At 37.0% G+C, this 17,821-nt stretch overlaps 1 protein-coding gene across 3 annotated transcripts in view; it reads right to left on the bottom strand.

Moving 5' to 3' along the window:
- LOC127853918 (AT-rich interactive domain-containing protein 2-like) overlaps positions 1-10,531 on the bottom strand; it is a 46,912-nt gene extending 36,381 nt beyond the window's left edge. For all 3 annotated transcript variants that reach the window (XM_052388746.1, XM_052388745.1, XM_052388747.1), the window contains exons 1-2: positions 9,998-10,531; positions 9,744-9,837 (exon numbers count right to left, since the gene is read on the bottom strand). In XM_052388746.1, the coding sequence (XP_052244706.1) occupies positions 9,744-9,837; positions 9,998-10,089 (186 nt within the window). In that variant the 5' untranslated portion in view covers positions 10,090-10,531. The remainder of the gene's footprint in view (positions 1-9,743; positions 9,838-9,997) is intronic.
- Between the last annotated feature and the right edge of the window lie 7,290 nt (positions 10,532-17,821).

Genomic DNA, 17,821 nt, shown 5'->3' with positions numbered 1-17,821 from the left:
GCAAAACAAATGTTTTATAAATGAGTCGAAAACAAACATGCAGTAACATTTATAGTTCTCATTGTTTATTACAGCTATTAATCAAAATGATGAACAAAAAACTACATTATAATTGATCACAAAACATTCTATATTAAGTAAGTTCAGAGCATCCCGCTTTGCGGCAGTGCCTTCATCATGATGAGCTCGCTACCTGTCAGTGAAAAATAACATTCTCCCTCTACAAAAACATTGCTAATGTGGTACTTGAATTTTCAATGTTGCTGAAAGCTTCAAATGTTAAACTAAGTTATAAGTACATGTACAAAATAAAATTATGTAAAAATCCTTCAAAGTGGAAATTAGTTTTTTAAGAATAACATAAAGTTGATAAAATCTTAAACATTCACTTTCGGTTTTTTTCATTAAGTTTTCTTCGTAAGTCAAATTTTGTTTCAGACCAATATTGCCCAAAATGATATTATCTGCCGATCTATCCTCACACTTCAATATACAGACATTTAAAAGCAAGACTCTACATCATTATTGCTCAATTATAATCTTCACTGAATTTCCAGTAACTTAACACTTTACTATGTTTTTCCAGTTAATCTGATATGAATATATCCTTTTAGCAGGCTTCTAAGGGCCATTGGATTTACCACAATTTTTAATGTCAAAGCAAACAATGGCTACGCATATTGAAGTTTCAAAAAACAAAAAAATTACAACACATTACTCACAAACTACCTTTTCAAAACTCATTTTTGCATAAAAGATATCTTGCAGATAAAAAGGAATAATACACTCTGCAGACCCTGTCATTTGACTACTCTACAATTCATCACAGCTGTTAAACTGTGTGTGACAAATTATTCTTTTATCTTGTATTGATTATTTTGAGGAGTGTAGGCACATTAGCTAGCTAACATTTAACAGCAGATTAAGTGAAAACTTGTTAGGATTTTTTTCTTTAAATTTTGTGGATATTATTGACTTGCAGTGTTGTTGTTGTTTTTTTGTCAAATACGAGGCCAATATTTTGCCACAATCCCAATCTCGAAAAGTATATATTTTTCAAAAAATGACTGCCTTAAATTCAGAATTGAAAGTCCCCCCCCCCCCCCCCCCATAAAAAAGTAATACAAACAAGAGTGCCAAACTGTCACAAGATACGCCCGTTCGAAGGTTTTGGTCACCATGCTCAATGCTTGAAATGCACCAAGTGACCTCGAGACCTAGTTATTGACCCGGCATGACCCACATTTGAACTTGACCTAGATATCATTTAGACGTAACATCTGACTAAATTCGGTGAAGATCAGATGAAAACTACTTCAATTAGAGAGCAGACACCAAGCTAAATGCTTGAAATGCACTAAGTGACCTCGTGACCTAGTTTTTGACCCGGCATGACCCATATTTGAACTTGACCTACTTATCATCTAGACACAACTTCTAACCAAGTTTGGTGAAGATCAGATGAAAACTATTTGAATTAGAGAGCGGACACTGTTGTCGACGACGCCAGCCCGCCAAGGGTGAAACTATAATACGTCCCGTTTTTAAAATCGGGTGTATACAAATCAACAAGGGACAAAATTGTCACAAAACCAGGTTTTCAATTTGAAAAAAAGTCTGATAATGGCTAAGAATTCAAAATGTGCATTGTTAATTTTTTTACTATATCCCTTTGGATTATATCGTTTGGCAGGTACAGATCATTTTCACAAGGGAAGTAATTTTTTATATTACTTCCCTTGTGAAAATGATCTGTACCTGCCAAATTATAAAAAGAAACTATTTCCCTTTAAAGCTTGTTTCTTCCCTTGGATTTGTTTTTTTACCTTTGACCTTGAAGGATGACCTTGGCCTTTCACCACTCAAAATGTGCAGCTCCATGAGATATACATGCATGCCAAATATCAAGATGCTTTCTTTAATATTGCAAAAGTTATGGCCAATTTTTAAGTTTTCGGATGGACGGACGTACAGACTGACGTAAGGACAGTTCAAATGCTATATGCCACCCTACCGAACTCATACAAAAGTCTGATAAAGGGACACCCACTCAAAATGTGCATTGTTACTGATTTTTCAAAGTTTCCCCTTTGTTTCAAAATAAATATATTTTTAGTCGTGGCGACCTTGACCTTGGATATATTGACGTAATTCTTTAACGCAACACACCGTCTAATGATGGTGAACAAATGTGCCAATAATTTTAATATCTCACAATGAACGACAAAGTTATGGCCCGGACAAGCTTGTTCCGCTCGCCCGCCAGCCCGCAGACATTCGCCAGGGGTTTTTCTGCCTACTTTGGGAAAAGGAGTCTGACCAAATTGGGAATTTTTTATCGACAAACTTGCCCATTTAGGGAATTTTTGTTTCGTGAAAAGGCTCATTTTGGGAAAAAAAATTGAATTAATCATGCTTAAATAAGTCTGTGGTTTAACAATTTTCTTTATAAAAACACATGCAAAACAAACACTGCCCAAACACAAGTTACAGAAACATTTTTGGCCGAGCTAAAATAGAGCCATGGGTATTTCATTTCATACTTTAATGTATTAAATGACAATTGAACTACAACTGTCTTACAAGGCTCTGAGCATTCAGTTGCCGATTTTGTGATTGACGGCCCTGGCATTACTTCTGTTGCTGTTACATTTTGCTGCGTATCGTCCGAGCCTGTCTGTTCAGGGTTACTCGCGGCAGTAATTTCGGAAGATTCTGAGCGTTTCGAAAACATCGATGATATCATTACACATCCTTTAGCGTCTATTTTTTGTGTTTTTTTCATGTAATATTTACTATTGTGCGAAGCCATGATTGAAAATAAGCGTCTACAGATATGGTATAGAATGTGTATTGTGCGGCTCTATTACTCTTGTATAATGCGGAACACTTCAAACGTCATCGCTGAGAGTAAATGCATCCGGCAACTACATCAAAAAATCTGTGTCACTAAAGGCTTTATTACGTCGCGAATGAAGGGAAGTCACTCTTTCGATATAAATTATGTTTACTTTTTATGATTTTGGAAAATTTTATTTTTTGGAATTGGGAAAAATGCAATCAAAATTCGATTGGGAACGGGTCCGTTTGCTTTGGGAATGCCTCCGTTTCCCGGAGGCGCAGACAGTGCTGAAAAACCCCTGTTCGCCAAACTAATAACCAGTTTTTTCCTTCGGAAAACCTGGTTAAATAATCTGTTATTTTCCAATCCAGCCCTATGTGTTGACCCTCACCAGTAAAAATGTAAACAACACTTTAATTCTCAATTTTATAATACATAGAAGCAAAAAAAACGAACAACACTATCCAATTTTGGACAAAACAAAATGCATTTTCTCAATCAAAAGGGCAGTGACAAAATTTTGGTTACAGGTAACACCTTACCTTGCTCTTTTTCAACCATTTTGGGAATTGGGCCAGGGATATTTGGATTTGAAACACAAAATGGTTTGAATAAAATTGGGAAAATAATTGTTCTTTTTTGCTAACAAATACTTTAAAAATAAAAATATTGTTAATACATGTACATTTGCCATGGTTCAACTCATAAGAGCTTTATATGTAGAAGAACTGAACAATGAGATTTTTAAATGAAAATGAATATTTGAAACTTTTAATTAGAAATTTAAAGCAGTCATTAAAAAAATATATTGTTTATTGTTAACAAATTTTAAAGGACCTTGACAAATTTAGTAACTCAGGTCTGTGGGTCTGACAGTGTTTATCATCATATCAATAATTTGTAGTGGCATTATTGTCATCAGCAAACAATATTTTATGCATCATTGCATCTTAAATTAATACAAGATGTGTTTGTGAAACACAATGTCCCCCTATATGATGTTTGACCTTGTAGGATGACCTTGACCTTGTGAAGGATGACCTTGACCTTGACCTTTCACCACTCAAAATGTGCAGCTCCATGAGATACACATGCATGCCAAATATCAAGTTGCTATCTTCAATATTGCAAAAGTATTCATAAAATAAGCGATTTGGGCCACATATATTTGACCTCTGACCTTGAAGAATGACCTTGACCTTTCACCACTCAAAATGTGCAGCTCCATGAGATGCACATGCATGCCAAATATCAAGTTGCTATCTTCAATATTTCAAAAGTATTTATAAAATAAGCGATTTGGGCCACATATATTTGACCTCTGACCTTGAAGGATGACCTTGACCTTTTACCACTCAAAATGTGCAGCTCCATGAGATACACATGCATGCCAAATATCAAGTTGCTATCTTCAATATTGCAAAAGTATTCATAAAATGAGCGATTTTGGCCACATATATTTGACCTCTGACCATGAAGGATGACCTTGACCTTTCACCACTCAAAATGTGCAGCTTCATGAGATACACATGCATGCCAAATATGAAGTTGCTATATTCAATATAGCAAAAGTTATTGCAAAATGTTAAAGTTGGCGCAAACAGACAGACCAACAGACAGGGCAAAAACAATATGTGGGGGGGAAAATAAAAATCCTTCCAGGAAAGTGTCTTTCTAGGGGAAATTATTATTGGGACGTATCTACAATGTAACAAAAATAATATACATATATAGCATCTCCAACATATTGACGTGAGTACACATTAAATAACACTATTAAATTTAATATACTGAATCAGTGAAAAACTTTAAAGTTATAATAAAATATCATCAATGACACTTTCGACTCAATTAATACAGTTAATTGGACAACTAGCACTGCTGCACTAGATAAACCCTTACACTATAAACATTTAAACAAAGTACACACTACAATGTAGTCGATAGCCAACTGGTCTTACTATTAACAACGAGTGGTTTACTTTATCTGCAATATTAATACATACAGTGCTGTTGCTTGACTTAGCATGTAAGTCTATTAATAGACCTGGGGAAATCAGCAACCCTCAATACAGCTTTAGATAATTGGGAAGTGTATTAGACTTCATATTGTACTACAGTGTCCTAAGCAGGACAGTATGGTTTACAAGAATTCTTCAAAAATGGGAAACCTGGCCTACTATTAAAATACATTTGAACATCAGTTGTATAATGTGACAGACCCATTTGTAAAGGGCAGTACAATTAAGTTTATAAGTAGTTATTATATTTATTATTAAGTTAATTAACATGAGAATTACATGAACTATATAGAGATTTATGTCAGTTATTTTTTTCCGCACCATTCTGGGAATGGACCCGGGAAAAATCATGGTGTCTTTAATACAATTGGGAAATGAGTGTTGCTGCTGTTTTGTTAACAAATGCTTCAAAATTGAGAATATAAGTTTTTTCAATATAAAATTGACTAAGGTTCAAATTAAAGAGCTGGATGGAAGATGAACTAAATGTGTTGTAAGCTACAAATAACTATTTTGGGAGGGGGAGGGGAAGGACTTGGAAATTTTAAGGTCCCATTTGTGAAAAATATGTACATTTTTAGATTGGGAATGGGTCCGTATAATGGCCTCGAACTTGAACAAAAAAAACATTGTAGCAGGGTTCTCAATAAGTCGGCCGCCGGCCAAATCGGCCGTTTGAAATCAGATTTTGGCCAATTGAAAATCGCTCAGATTCGGAAAATCGGAAATTGACTTTTCGAAATTTGTGTCTCTTTTCTGTAATTTTGCTCCTTTTTGCTATTAAGCAAAGATGTCGCTTGATTATCTCCCTTCACGCATTACACCAACAACAACAATGAAAGGTGCAAATTGGAATCGGTCAAAAAGCAGTCAAATATTTTGATGTTCTTTTCATCACATGGGGAGTTTTTTGTTCTTGTTTGCTTGCATTTTTTGTGTTAATGCAAAGTTTTTGTTGCTGTGAAAGTTTGTTTTAATTCAGTTACATTTCAAACTAGAAGTGTCACGCAAAATGTGCATGGTAGACGGAAGATCAGGCCTTTTCCGCCCATTCCTGTAGGACCGAATTTCGGCCCCATTCCCAATCCAAAATGAAAGTTTTTTCCTTATCGAATAAAATGTCCAGGGGTTTTTCTGCCTATTTTGGGAAAAGGAGTCTGACCAATTGGGAATTTTTTATCGACAAAATTGGCCATTTTGGGAATTTTTGCTTCGATGAAACGGCTCATTTGGGGAAAAATTGTGAAATTATCATGCTTTAATAATTCAGTGGTTTAACAAATAAATTTGTATTTATTTGTTATTTTGTCTTCTTTATATAAACAGATGCAATATTGGGCATGTTCAATGTTTATTCAAGTACTGCAGTTTTGTTTTTCAGTTACAGTATCACTCTGAGATAAGAACTGTACAGTCAAAACCTTATAGCAGATATTTTTGACCAAAACAAACACTGGTTAGTCACACAAGTTATAAGACACTTCATTCTTAAAAAAAAAAAAAAATTTTTTTTTTTTTTTTTTGGAAATTGGGATTATTTTTTATAATTTCGGTATGGGATCAGGTCCGTTTGCTTTGGGAGTGCCTCCGTTTTCCGGAGCAAGCCTGACACACCTACAATTGTCTGACAAAACTCCAACTTACATGTAACTAAACTTAACTAAACATCATGATGTCTCTGACAGGCCCTTGTTTGTTTTCATAAAGAACGAAAAACAGCTGCAATTTTGGCAAAGAGGGAACCTCTAGTTCTCCGTAGTGCAGTGCTAGTGTTTAAGAAGATGAATTGAAAAGTCCTGAGATCCAACCAATGATTGAACCTGCGACCTCCCAATGCTCCAGATAATTATTGGGGAACTAGGGTTTTCACCCATCGATTTTGAAAAATAGGGTGATTTCATTCTTGCAGCGCCCTCACACTACTTTGGGGGAAGGGGTCCGCAGCCCTTAGGAGGGGGAATTTTCGTGGCGTTTCCATTTTTGGAGGATTTTTTTACTTACTCTCTCATTATTACATTTGTACATGTTTTTTTTGGGGGGGGGGGATTTTTCCCCCAAAAAGGGGAAAAAAGTATACTTTTCAGGTGGGGGACTGCCGCCGAATTTCGGCGGCAGATTTAATAGATTGAGGGCCCTGTCTTGAAATAGGTTTGGCGCAACAATCGCGGACGTCTTTCAACCTCTCTTAAACATTTTGATTTCGCATCCTAATAGAAACTGAAAGTACAGACGCTTTACAAATACATGCACAATGAGCGACGAATTATGTCAGATTGAAAACGCATGTATGTCTTCGTCAATTATTTGGTCAGACGCTTTATTTAACTGTGAAATCTTCCAAGGAACCACAATGGAAATAAGGGATATTGCTCTTTTTTGTGTAATCCTTGGCGTTAGTGTGCATGCCATAGTGCATTCTATGCATGTACTTTTCAATTATGATTGTTTTTACTTCATATTTTTTTATGTACATGTTGTTTCAATGCCTTGTGAGTATGTATGCTATCTCTGAAATAAATCTATCTATCTATCTATCTAGTCCGCAGAGCATTTTAATAATTTTGACTACTCCGTTATCCATGCGCTTGCTGAACGAAAGCGTCGTCGTGTTATGATTATAATTTCAAAGTTAAGAGAAAAATTCGAAAAACGAGCAAAGCATTTTCGATCGAAGCTATTGCATCGTACGCATCAAATTTGACGAATTTGCGTAAAAGTCAAATTGTTTGCGTTTTCAATACGCAAGGTATTGTATTTCTTTGCATTTTAAAACATTTTTATAGGGTGAAAGACGCAGATACGCAGCTTATCTTTGGCACTGGACCTCCAGAGTGGTAGTCAGACACTCTAACTGTGTCACTAAGAGTTAGACTAAGAGCTAGCCCAACAGCAAGGATGTAGGAATGGACCTAAATTTACTACACTACCCCCCCTTAATGTTTTAAGGCCCACACCCTCAGCTACACAAGTGGGATCTGCACGGCCCTCCTTGAAGCCATAACTCAGTTGGTAATTGCCTCATCACCATTGACGCAAAAAATCCAATAGGCATGGAACCTGTGACCTCAAGAGTGGTTGTTAGACACTCAAAACCGCTTCTCTAAAGAGCTAGCTAAACAGCAAGGCTAATGAAAGTGAGCGTATTTCACTACAAAGTCTTTGGTTTATTGTAAAAATACGGAGCTCTTATGGGGGATCAAACCCACGACCTCCAGGGTGGTAGTCAAGACACTCTAACCATGTTGCTGAAAAGCTAGCTCAACAGCAAGGCTGTTGGAAGTGACCTTAAATCACTACACTCTTCCCCCCTTGTAATGGATTAAGGCCAGACATGCCCGCTTCAGCATGCAGGGGTTTTTTTTACTAAGAAAGTGACGCCGATAATCGGCGTCTTCCCCTACCAGAATTTTTCCCCTAAAACTACCATTTCCCCTCCAAAAATATAATTTTTCACCAAAATATAATATTTTACCCTCAAAGATATGTTTTTTTCTTTCTTTTGGGAAGTCGACACTTATCCTATTTGTACCATGTACAACGATCTCGCTCTCTCTCTCTCTCTCTCTCCCGACGAACACTCAAATCTGGGAATCCCAGTGATTCTATATATAGCTCTTAAATTATGTCATGGAAACCGGGCAACTAATCGTATTAATCATGTGACTATTTTACTGGATTCTGGTCTTGCGCGAGAAGGGTGATTCATCAATTAATTACCGGAAACCAGTCGAGTTTTCATCCGGGTTATGTGAAAGCCAAGATGGGTATAAACGTTAAAACAGAAAAAAGTCTCACAATTGGCGTTCATACACGAACAAAATAAAACGTTCGGACTCGGAAAATATTAATTGCGCTGACGCATTTTTTAAGAATGAATCATCAAAAACCGTTGAAACCCAGCAGGATTCGGAGGTACATGTAATCAACATCGATTAATACTGTCGGATTATTGTGAAAGTGAAGTAGACAATCGGCAGCTGCCCGCCAATACTGTAGCAGATCTAGATCGTCAACCCATTCATCATGAAATTGAAATCACAATACTGAAATCGTTCCCCGGCCTCAGTTGAAAACATTTCCCATTATTAGATCTAACCCTGCAACTTTATTTAGGACTTTGACTTTAATACCATACTTGTTTATGTGTTTAAGAACAAAAAGGTCAAAGACATGCCTCTTTTTCTAAAAAAAAAAACCTGAAGTCTTTAGGCGAGTTATAGACATTGAAATGATCAGTTTTTATTTTTTCCCCAAATATGTCTCTTTCGCGGTCGATTTTCCCCTTTTACCCAGCGCCCAGCGTCTTCCCCTTTTTCTAAAAAAAACCCCTGGCATGTCACATTGACACTTTGCTATATTGTAGTGTCGACCACTTCACAAGCGGCTCCTTGAAGCCATTAGACAGTTCACACCCACATTCTGAATCATAGTTTGTGTTTACCTCGTCGCCATTATTGTAAAAATACGGAGCTCCAATGGGGGATCAAACCCATGACCTCCGGAGTGGTAGTCAGACACTCTAACCATGTGGCTGAAAAGCTAGCTCAACAGCAAGGCTGTTGGAAGTGACCTTAATTCACTACAGGTTTAAGCCCTGAACTAGGCATGTATTTCACGAGTTTACATTACTTTTAATTACCTATGGCTGAAATGTTCAGATGCAAATGAATTTCCCAATCTTAAGTTTTAGATGGTTGATGGTCATTTAATTAGATTATGTTCATTTTCACAATACATACCTTGAAAAAAGCAAAGGATATCAAATACATCAAAAACAAACTATCAACAGTTATTCACAACAAAGGGTCAAGGTCAGAAAACGTGTAAATATCAATACTGTTTCAACTTAGGGACATGATCATGAATATTAGCAGTGTTACCTTTTTCCAACCACCCCTTGATGTAACATTCTGGTATAATAAGTAAAGATCCACATCTATGTTTCCACATTTTGGTGTCAGATGAAAACTTGTTCTGTGGAAAGAAAAAAACAACAATTAACTTCAGCTAGTGACACACATATTCAAAAAGCAATTAAACTCACACACACACACACAAAACAGGGAAATACCACTTAACACTAAACACAATAAATAGCTGTAGCTTTTAAATATATATACTTAAAGCTACTTACCCTCGATTATAATGGAAATTTCGAAGTCCTTCAATGAATTCCGATTTTTCATGTTCGTAGCGTTGTTTGTCTTTGTTCAACTGTTTCGCCATTTCTCCAATGCCCGCAGACCAGGCTTCGAATCCACAACACTGTTCACCACTTCAGGTGATCCGTAAACCGTTGACAATAAACGCGATAGTCAAAACATCCCACCTACTTGGTCACGCAGGGGAAAACCACGATAGCTTCAACAAATTCTATCACACTGGAGTAGACTGCCGCACACAACCGCACCAGCAGTCAGTAAACACACAGCAGTGTGTAAGCGGCAGTGGCGCGTGATCAATATACAATATAGGTCCACGCGATAAAACAAGGACAGAATATTCTATACTGCATTAAACTCACTCCCTGTAGTAGTCACATATTTGACCATTCGTGAATCAAAATCGACAAAATTTTCCCAACAAAAGCATAATGAACATGCCAAAAATCAATTGAGCGCTAGAGGGATAGCTTGCATTGTGCATTACCCCGGCAAAAATATTCAATATGGCGGCGCTCATGCGCGAACAAAAGATGTATCTTTAGTTAAAACAACACATTTACATGCTATAATACTGAACAAAACGCAATTTTTTTGTAAAGTTAAATTATACATATTTTACCATAAATTCAATCATTTCGATTAATCTCTGTTTATTGTACATTTTCAAGTATGCGTTACACAGGTATTGTTAATGATATTTGTGACGTCAGAGCGTGAAAAAGCTATTTATAGTCTACGACAAAGAAAAGGACGCCTGACATTCAACTTTTAAGTCCGATATGTATTCTTTCTGTTCACGTTCAGTGGCCATTTCGACATTCAAATGGATGCGCTATTCCGTTTCAGATGAGGAATAGTCTCTTTTGCACTATTGCAACTGAGTTATTGAAATGTATCAAATATTTTTATCTGTGGAAAATATTTTGCAGGTATACTTACCAAAAAAGTGTATACCAACAGGTCTACTAACTTCATAGCGACAGAAATTGTATAAAAATGTTAATCTCACGAAAATAATTCATGAAAACACAGTTTTGAAAATTTACCCATTGTACATTCATACCAAAAAGCACAGCGCGTGCAAGAGAATTGATCTCCAACGGACATTTAATTGTATATCAAAAACGACTACAACGACAATTACGTCATCACGCTTGTCACGCACGTGCAAACGTAAACACTGCGCCAGGAAATAATTTTGCCGCTATTGGGTTTTACCCTGTAGTATTTTTAGCTGAGTATTGACACAGATACTCACTCGTCTTGCTTGTCAATGATTCCGTTTTCTCGATAAGCGCACTGTAAGGCGCAGCCCGTGTCAGTTTAAACCACTTGCCAGGCCATACAACAGGATAGTATATACACAGGCAACAACCAATATTACCAACTTAGCATTAGTTGGTTATATCTAGACCTGTAAACGGTTTTACTAGGTCGATTCCTTCGCAATGGTGTACTGTTATATATTAATCGTTTAAAAAATGTGCTCTGGAGAGCTTACGTATTATGGAACCCACGATGAAACCGAATTTATTTTTCACAACTTAGATCTTTGTTGAAATATAATTTGTATTTTTTTTTCATGTTAAAACCAAATGAACGACACTGGGCCATCGAAATGAATTTATTTTTGTTTGCTTTTCTAGAACGGAAACTCCATCAGGTAAAAATTTGGGCAATCGTAGTTGTCTTTTCCTTTTTATGAAGGCGGACGAGGATTTGATTCTTTTCAAACGTCGCTATACCAAGTTTGTTGAATAAGTGATATATGGAATGTTTTCGATAGATCTTTAATTCAATTCGTTTTTGGAGAAAAGGTGTGTGTGCATGGCAACGCCGTGTTGACCCCCGGGTGTTGACCATGGCAACGCCGTGTTGACCCCCGGGTGTTGACCCCGTGTTGACCCCCGGGTGTTGACCATGGCACCATGGCAACGCCGTGTTGACCCCCGGGTGTTGACCATGGCACCGATTTCCCCGTCTAGGACTTGGAATCGAAAGGTGTCACCTCGATGGATTATGCTTGTCAATAACTTTCTGGATGACCGCAACACGGTGACGTTTGCAACTTCTCGCCGCTGCTACATCGGCAATGAAACCAAATATTCACACATATTTATATATCTTGAAATTCTGTTTTGCAGTCGTATATTTTTTAGACGAATTAAACATTTTAAATCCTGTTTTACAAATCTAGTGGTCTAAGTTTGATCTGGGTTTGTCAAGCAATTTTTGGAACAGGGAAAAGTTCTTTTTGTTACACAGCTTGCCAAATTTTAGCATCTTTTAAATGTTTACGTGACATATGAGTTCGATGTTTATTGTAGCTATTGTCTAGATTAAACAAATGACCGTTTTTACGTGTTTAACATTTGTCCACCATTGGTAAAAGGAGCCACCGTCCCATGGTACAAGAGCAGCGAACTTACTGTTAAAGCTAGGTGAACCCACGTCACATTACTGTACGCAGTGTATTTTTACAGCGTCAGCCGCAACGGCTTAGCGACCGAGACAGTATGTCAGAGACACACTGACGCAGCGCATGCATAAAGCACACACTGACGTGGCGATATAAATAGAATCGGCCACCAAGACAGTATCTACGAATATATGTCTTTCATTCAATATATCGAACTAGAGCGTGAGAACCCGAGCCGACCGGTATAACCTACAACGCTATCGGCCCAGTAGTACGAGTGTTCGCTGTTCACTGAATCAGTCGAGAAGAAACGTTATTCGTAATCGTGGTGTCAGACAAGGCTTTGCCGTTGGTCTATCGTACCAATACACTACAGAGCAGCGGTCGGTACGTGAATGAGAGGCACCGCCCCCTTTCGGTTGTTCTTAGAGTGCGTTTTGTAGGGGCATCGTCACACCGCAACCAGAAATGTTTTCATTATTTAAGACAATGATTCGCATAAAGATTATTTGCGATTAAAAAAAAAATACAAATACTAAAATCAGAATGTAAAAATTTATATATTTTTTTAAATATAGAACACGTAAACTGGACAATAATTCATTCGATGCGTTATCAAAGTATTCTCCGCATTTATGTTGTGTATGGTTGGTTGTCTAGTGATTGAATGTGAATGAATTGGTTTAAATAATAAGCTATTATTTACAACGAAATTATTAAACCAATGGTCCGATAGTTGGCAAACTCAGTTCTTCATTACGTTATATGTGGACACTCATACGTCCGGAATGCGTCAAGACGTTCATATACGCTCTAAGGACACTTTCGAAAAATCAACTGGATTGAAATAACTCTGGTGACATGTCGACTCCATCACATCGAGCCGCTTATGCCAAAGGCCGCAACAAGCTTTTGGGGGAAAAAAACGTTCATCAAGGCCACACAATATTGATCAGATTTTCGTCGGATATACCGCACATACACATCGTGAAGTAAAATCAAAATATTTTTTACATCGCCCGGATTGTAAATTTTTTATTTTGCCTCGGACCCGATTTTTTTCACAGAAGAGCTAATTTACGTTTATTATTTGTTAAGCTAGCATATTTTGCGGCATATATTGTTTTCATTTCGTCATTTCTGCGCTTGTCGCTTGCGTCTAATTATATCGAAAATGAATGGAAATAAATATTTTTAATTCGTGTTCTCTCTGTCATGGTTGGGGACAAAAATTTATATAGGCCAATAAGTTGTGACCCAAACGATGCTGTTGGATTGGGATTTTCCAATGTAACAGGAAATTGCCGAGGCATACTTTGTTTGTTCATCACTTCGTAGGAAATGCTGCTTTGCACGATTGTTTTAATCATTTTGTAATTATACTTTGCACTTCTTAATAGTACTTTGCATGATTGAAGCCTCTTCTGGGGAAAACTGGGCTTAATACATGTGCGAACAGTGTCGTCCCTTATTAGTCTGTGCAGTCCGCATGGGATAATGACGGAGAGCACTTTCCGTTTAAAGAATTTTTCGTTTAAAGGAATTCTCTTCTAAAAAAAACCAATATAGGTGGAAAGTGTCGTCCCTGATTAGCCTGTGCGGACTGCACAGGCTGATCTAAGACGACAGATAACGCACATGTACTAAGCCCAGTGTTCCCTGAACGAGGCGCTATACATCAGTCAGGGTTTAATACAGACACTGATATGAAATCTTATTTCATTCGTTTATCAGCGAATGGAAAGTAAAGCATGTACATGTGTGTTTAAAGTAGAATAAATGCTGTCTTGTTGTAACTTTAACACATGTACTATAATAAGATGGCCAATTCTATTGGTAATATATACACTATCTGTCTGTTGAACATTGCGAAAATGTTGTACATATGAAATTCTTCGCATTCGTACGATTTGCTCGTTTCGAGGAACCGGTTTTGGCAAGAAATATTGGTATATTGTACATATTGTTGCAAAAAACAACAATAACATAAATTGTGTACTGTAATCAACGTATGAGGAGCTGTTTGTAAATATAATTTGGAAGCGATATTGGTTATAAAAACACGTTAGTATTAGAGTCGGCGAATATATCGAGCAAAGATTCCATTACTTTTATAAAAGAAATTATGTCCAAAATGAAAGGCACATACGACATATTTAAACTTCAAATTAAAAAAAAACCGGCTGAAGATATAAAGTTAAAATGTTATACGCTGGTATGTGAGATGATATTCTACACAGATAAATTGGAATCATTCATCTACGACGATCTCACTTCTGGACCACGATAAGGTATGGTTTCCTAGTGCTGCACGTGCAAAAGCAGTATGCGAATATTATAGATTTTCTTCCGGCTTTTATTACTTCCGTATGTCATTCTGATCGACAAAAATCATGTGTGTACATATATGGTAAGCCACGCTCTGGGAAGACTGGGTTTAATGCTTGTGCGTTAAGTGTTGTCCCAGATTAGCCTGTGCAGTCTGCACATGCTAATTCAGGACTACTGTTTCCGCTTTTATGGAATTTTTCGTTTACATGAAGTCTCCTCTAATCGAAAATCCAGTGTAGGCGGAAAGTGTCGGCGCTAATAAGCCTCGCTTACTGCACAGAGCGAGGCTCCTTTACTTTCCATTACATTCCTAGCTACGGGTCCACATACATACATAGTTTAAAAGTGGTCGAAAATTCTTTTAGACCGTGATATTTAGACCAGGCGCGGTGATTCAGTCGACATGTCGATTCCTTATGATACACAAGCGAGACCAATGTGCAACTAAGACAGTGGTCGAGCCGATACTAGTCAATTGTGTAACAAAGCTGGCGATTTGATGGTACACATACGGGACTAACATGTATGTAACCACTGTGGTCGAGTTTATACGATAGTGCCGTTTAAACAGATTTAAAGTCAGCTCAACGCTGTTAAAAGTCTTAGGTCGATACAGAAATTTACATTAGTAAAGTTTAATCTTATTTACTGTTTAGCTCTATGGAATCGACAGTTTGGTTTCTATCGCATGGCTAGAACCATTTATTTGTGTATTTTTTAAGGACAATTTCGGAGTGGGCATCGTACTTTACAGTCGAGAATTATATACATAACGAATATCAGTGCCTTTTTACTTTTGCCTGGAACTCAGTTACTATAGCTCATAAAATGACCACTCTAAGGCTACATAAGACTGGCGAAAGTTCGAAAACATAAAATTGCGTAACTTTGGAACATGTTTCAAAATGTCCGTCCGTAATACTTTCGTGTCGTTTCTCATTTTACATATGTCTGGTTTTCATTAAACCTTCCTTAAATGTTATGGGCATTGAGACGGTGTGTAGAAAGCATGAATCAGTTATGCCGGCTCAAGTGAAGCCAGTCACGCTGACTTAAAATCAAGGTCGTATTTCAAGGTCAGAGGTTTGAGCCACCATTGCCTTGCCCGCTCCATATATCCTACAACCATTGCATGATTTTCATGACACTTAGCTTAAATGTTCAGTTCATTCAGACGATGTGCAGAGAGCACGAGTCAGTCATCCAGACTGAAGGTCAAATTCGTACTTCACGGTAAAAAGGTTCGAGTCTCCATATTGGTGTCCGCTCTATATCTCCTATACCCTTTCACGGATTTTCATTAAAATTGCATCATGAATATTAATGGCATTGAGAGGTTGCGTAGGAAGCATGAGTCAGTTATGCCCGCTTTTATTGAGCGAAGGTTATACTTCAAAGTCAAAGATTTGAGCTCCCATTGTCGTGTCCGCTCAACATGTACTATCAAAGGTACTTGAAAATATTTTTTTGGTCTATATATATATATATATATATATATATATATATATATATATATATATAAGATTATTATATATATAAGGACTAACACACAATTTCAAGTACCCGTGTGTACTATAATCGTTGGAGGATTTTTACGAAACTTACCTCAAATAGTTTGGGCATTGAGACAATGTGATAAATTCATGACTCATTAACGATGACCAAAGGTCAAGGTCGTACTTCAAAAGGTTTTATCCACAATTGTCGTGTCCACTTTATATCTCATGTACCCTTTGAAGGATCCTCCTTATGATTGGCTTCAATGTTAAAGGGATCTTTTCACGCTTTGGTAAATTGACAAAATTGACAAAAGTTGTTTCAGATTCGCAAATTTTCGTTTTAGTTATGATATTTGTGAGGAAACAGTAATACTGAACATTTACCGTGGTCTAATATAGCCATTATATGCATCTTTTGACGATTTTAAAACCTAAAAATTATAAAGCGTTGCAACGCGAAACGATTGAATAATTTGGAGAGTTCTGTTTTTGTCGTTAAATTTTGTGAAACTACGAAGATTGCTTATATAAGGTATAAAATACGTCAAAAATGTGTACTCGGCGGAATAGCTCAGTAGGCTAAAGCGTTTTTACTTCAGGACTCTGGCAGGACTCCAGGGGTCACTGGTTCGAAACCTGGTCCGGGCAATGTTCTTTTCCTTTTTTTAATTTTATTCTCGATTTTTTACTGGAGCTTTTACGATCCAATGTTTACATTTATCGATATAAAGCATTTAATGAATAAGTTAAAAAATGCCAAAATCTGTGAAAAGGCCCCTTTAAGTTCATTTCGACTATGTGCAGGAGGCAGGAGTAAGTAACACTGACTCATTGTCAAGGTCATACTTCAAAGTCACTTGTTAGAACCTTTATTTTCGTGTACGCTCGCTATATTCTACACCTATCGAAAGATTTTCATGAAAGTTTGCAAGTCTCTATTGTCGTGTATGCTCAATAGATAGTTTACCCTTTGAAGGATTCTCATAAAACTTGCTTACAATGTCAATTCATCGTGATGCTCTGCAGAAGTAGTCAATTAGGCGGACTCGAAGTAAAAGTCGTCACTCTACGGTGAAAAACCTCCACAAAGAATAGAGCTGTTTCTATGATTACTTTGTAAAAAGAAATTAAAAAAAACATATACTCCTCTTCCCCCGCATCATCATCATAACCATTTTCTGCTATATCATCATCAGCCGCAGACAGGCATCATACAAACATCCAGGAGTTTGTACAACTGTGAAGCCCTTTAGATTTATTATTGTAACATCACATATCGCACCCACTTTTGTTTTCATAGGGGTGTTTAATTTGCACCAAATATGATACCGAAATATCGGTGTTCGACAGCCTATATTGATGTCCAGCACACCAATATTGATCGTTACACAACTGAGACGGAACGACCAACGTTCTTGTATACGTCTTCTTTCCTAAATTCCACATTTCAGCAAACTTCATGTTTATTTTTGCCTAGAGCTAAATCAGTTATTCAAATATAGCAAATATAAAAATAAAGCTCCTATTGGTTATACAAGTAAGCC

The sequence above is a fragment of the Dreissena polymorpha genome, chromosome 12, assembly GCF_020536995.1.
Source record: "Dreissena polymorpha isolate Duluth1 chromosome 12, UMN_Dpol_1.0, whole genome shotgun sequence".
Classification (NCBI taxonomy): domain Eukaryota; kingdom Metazoa; phylum Mollusca; class Bivalvia; order Myida; family Dreissenidae; genus Dreissena; species Dreissena polymorpha.
The sequence above is the reverse complement of the archived record's forward strand: the minus strand, read 5'-3'. Positions and strand labels throughout refer to the sequence as shown.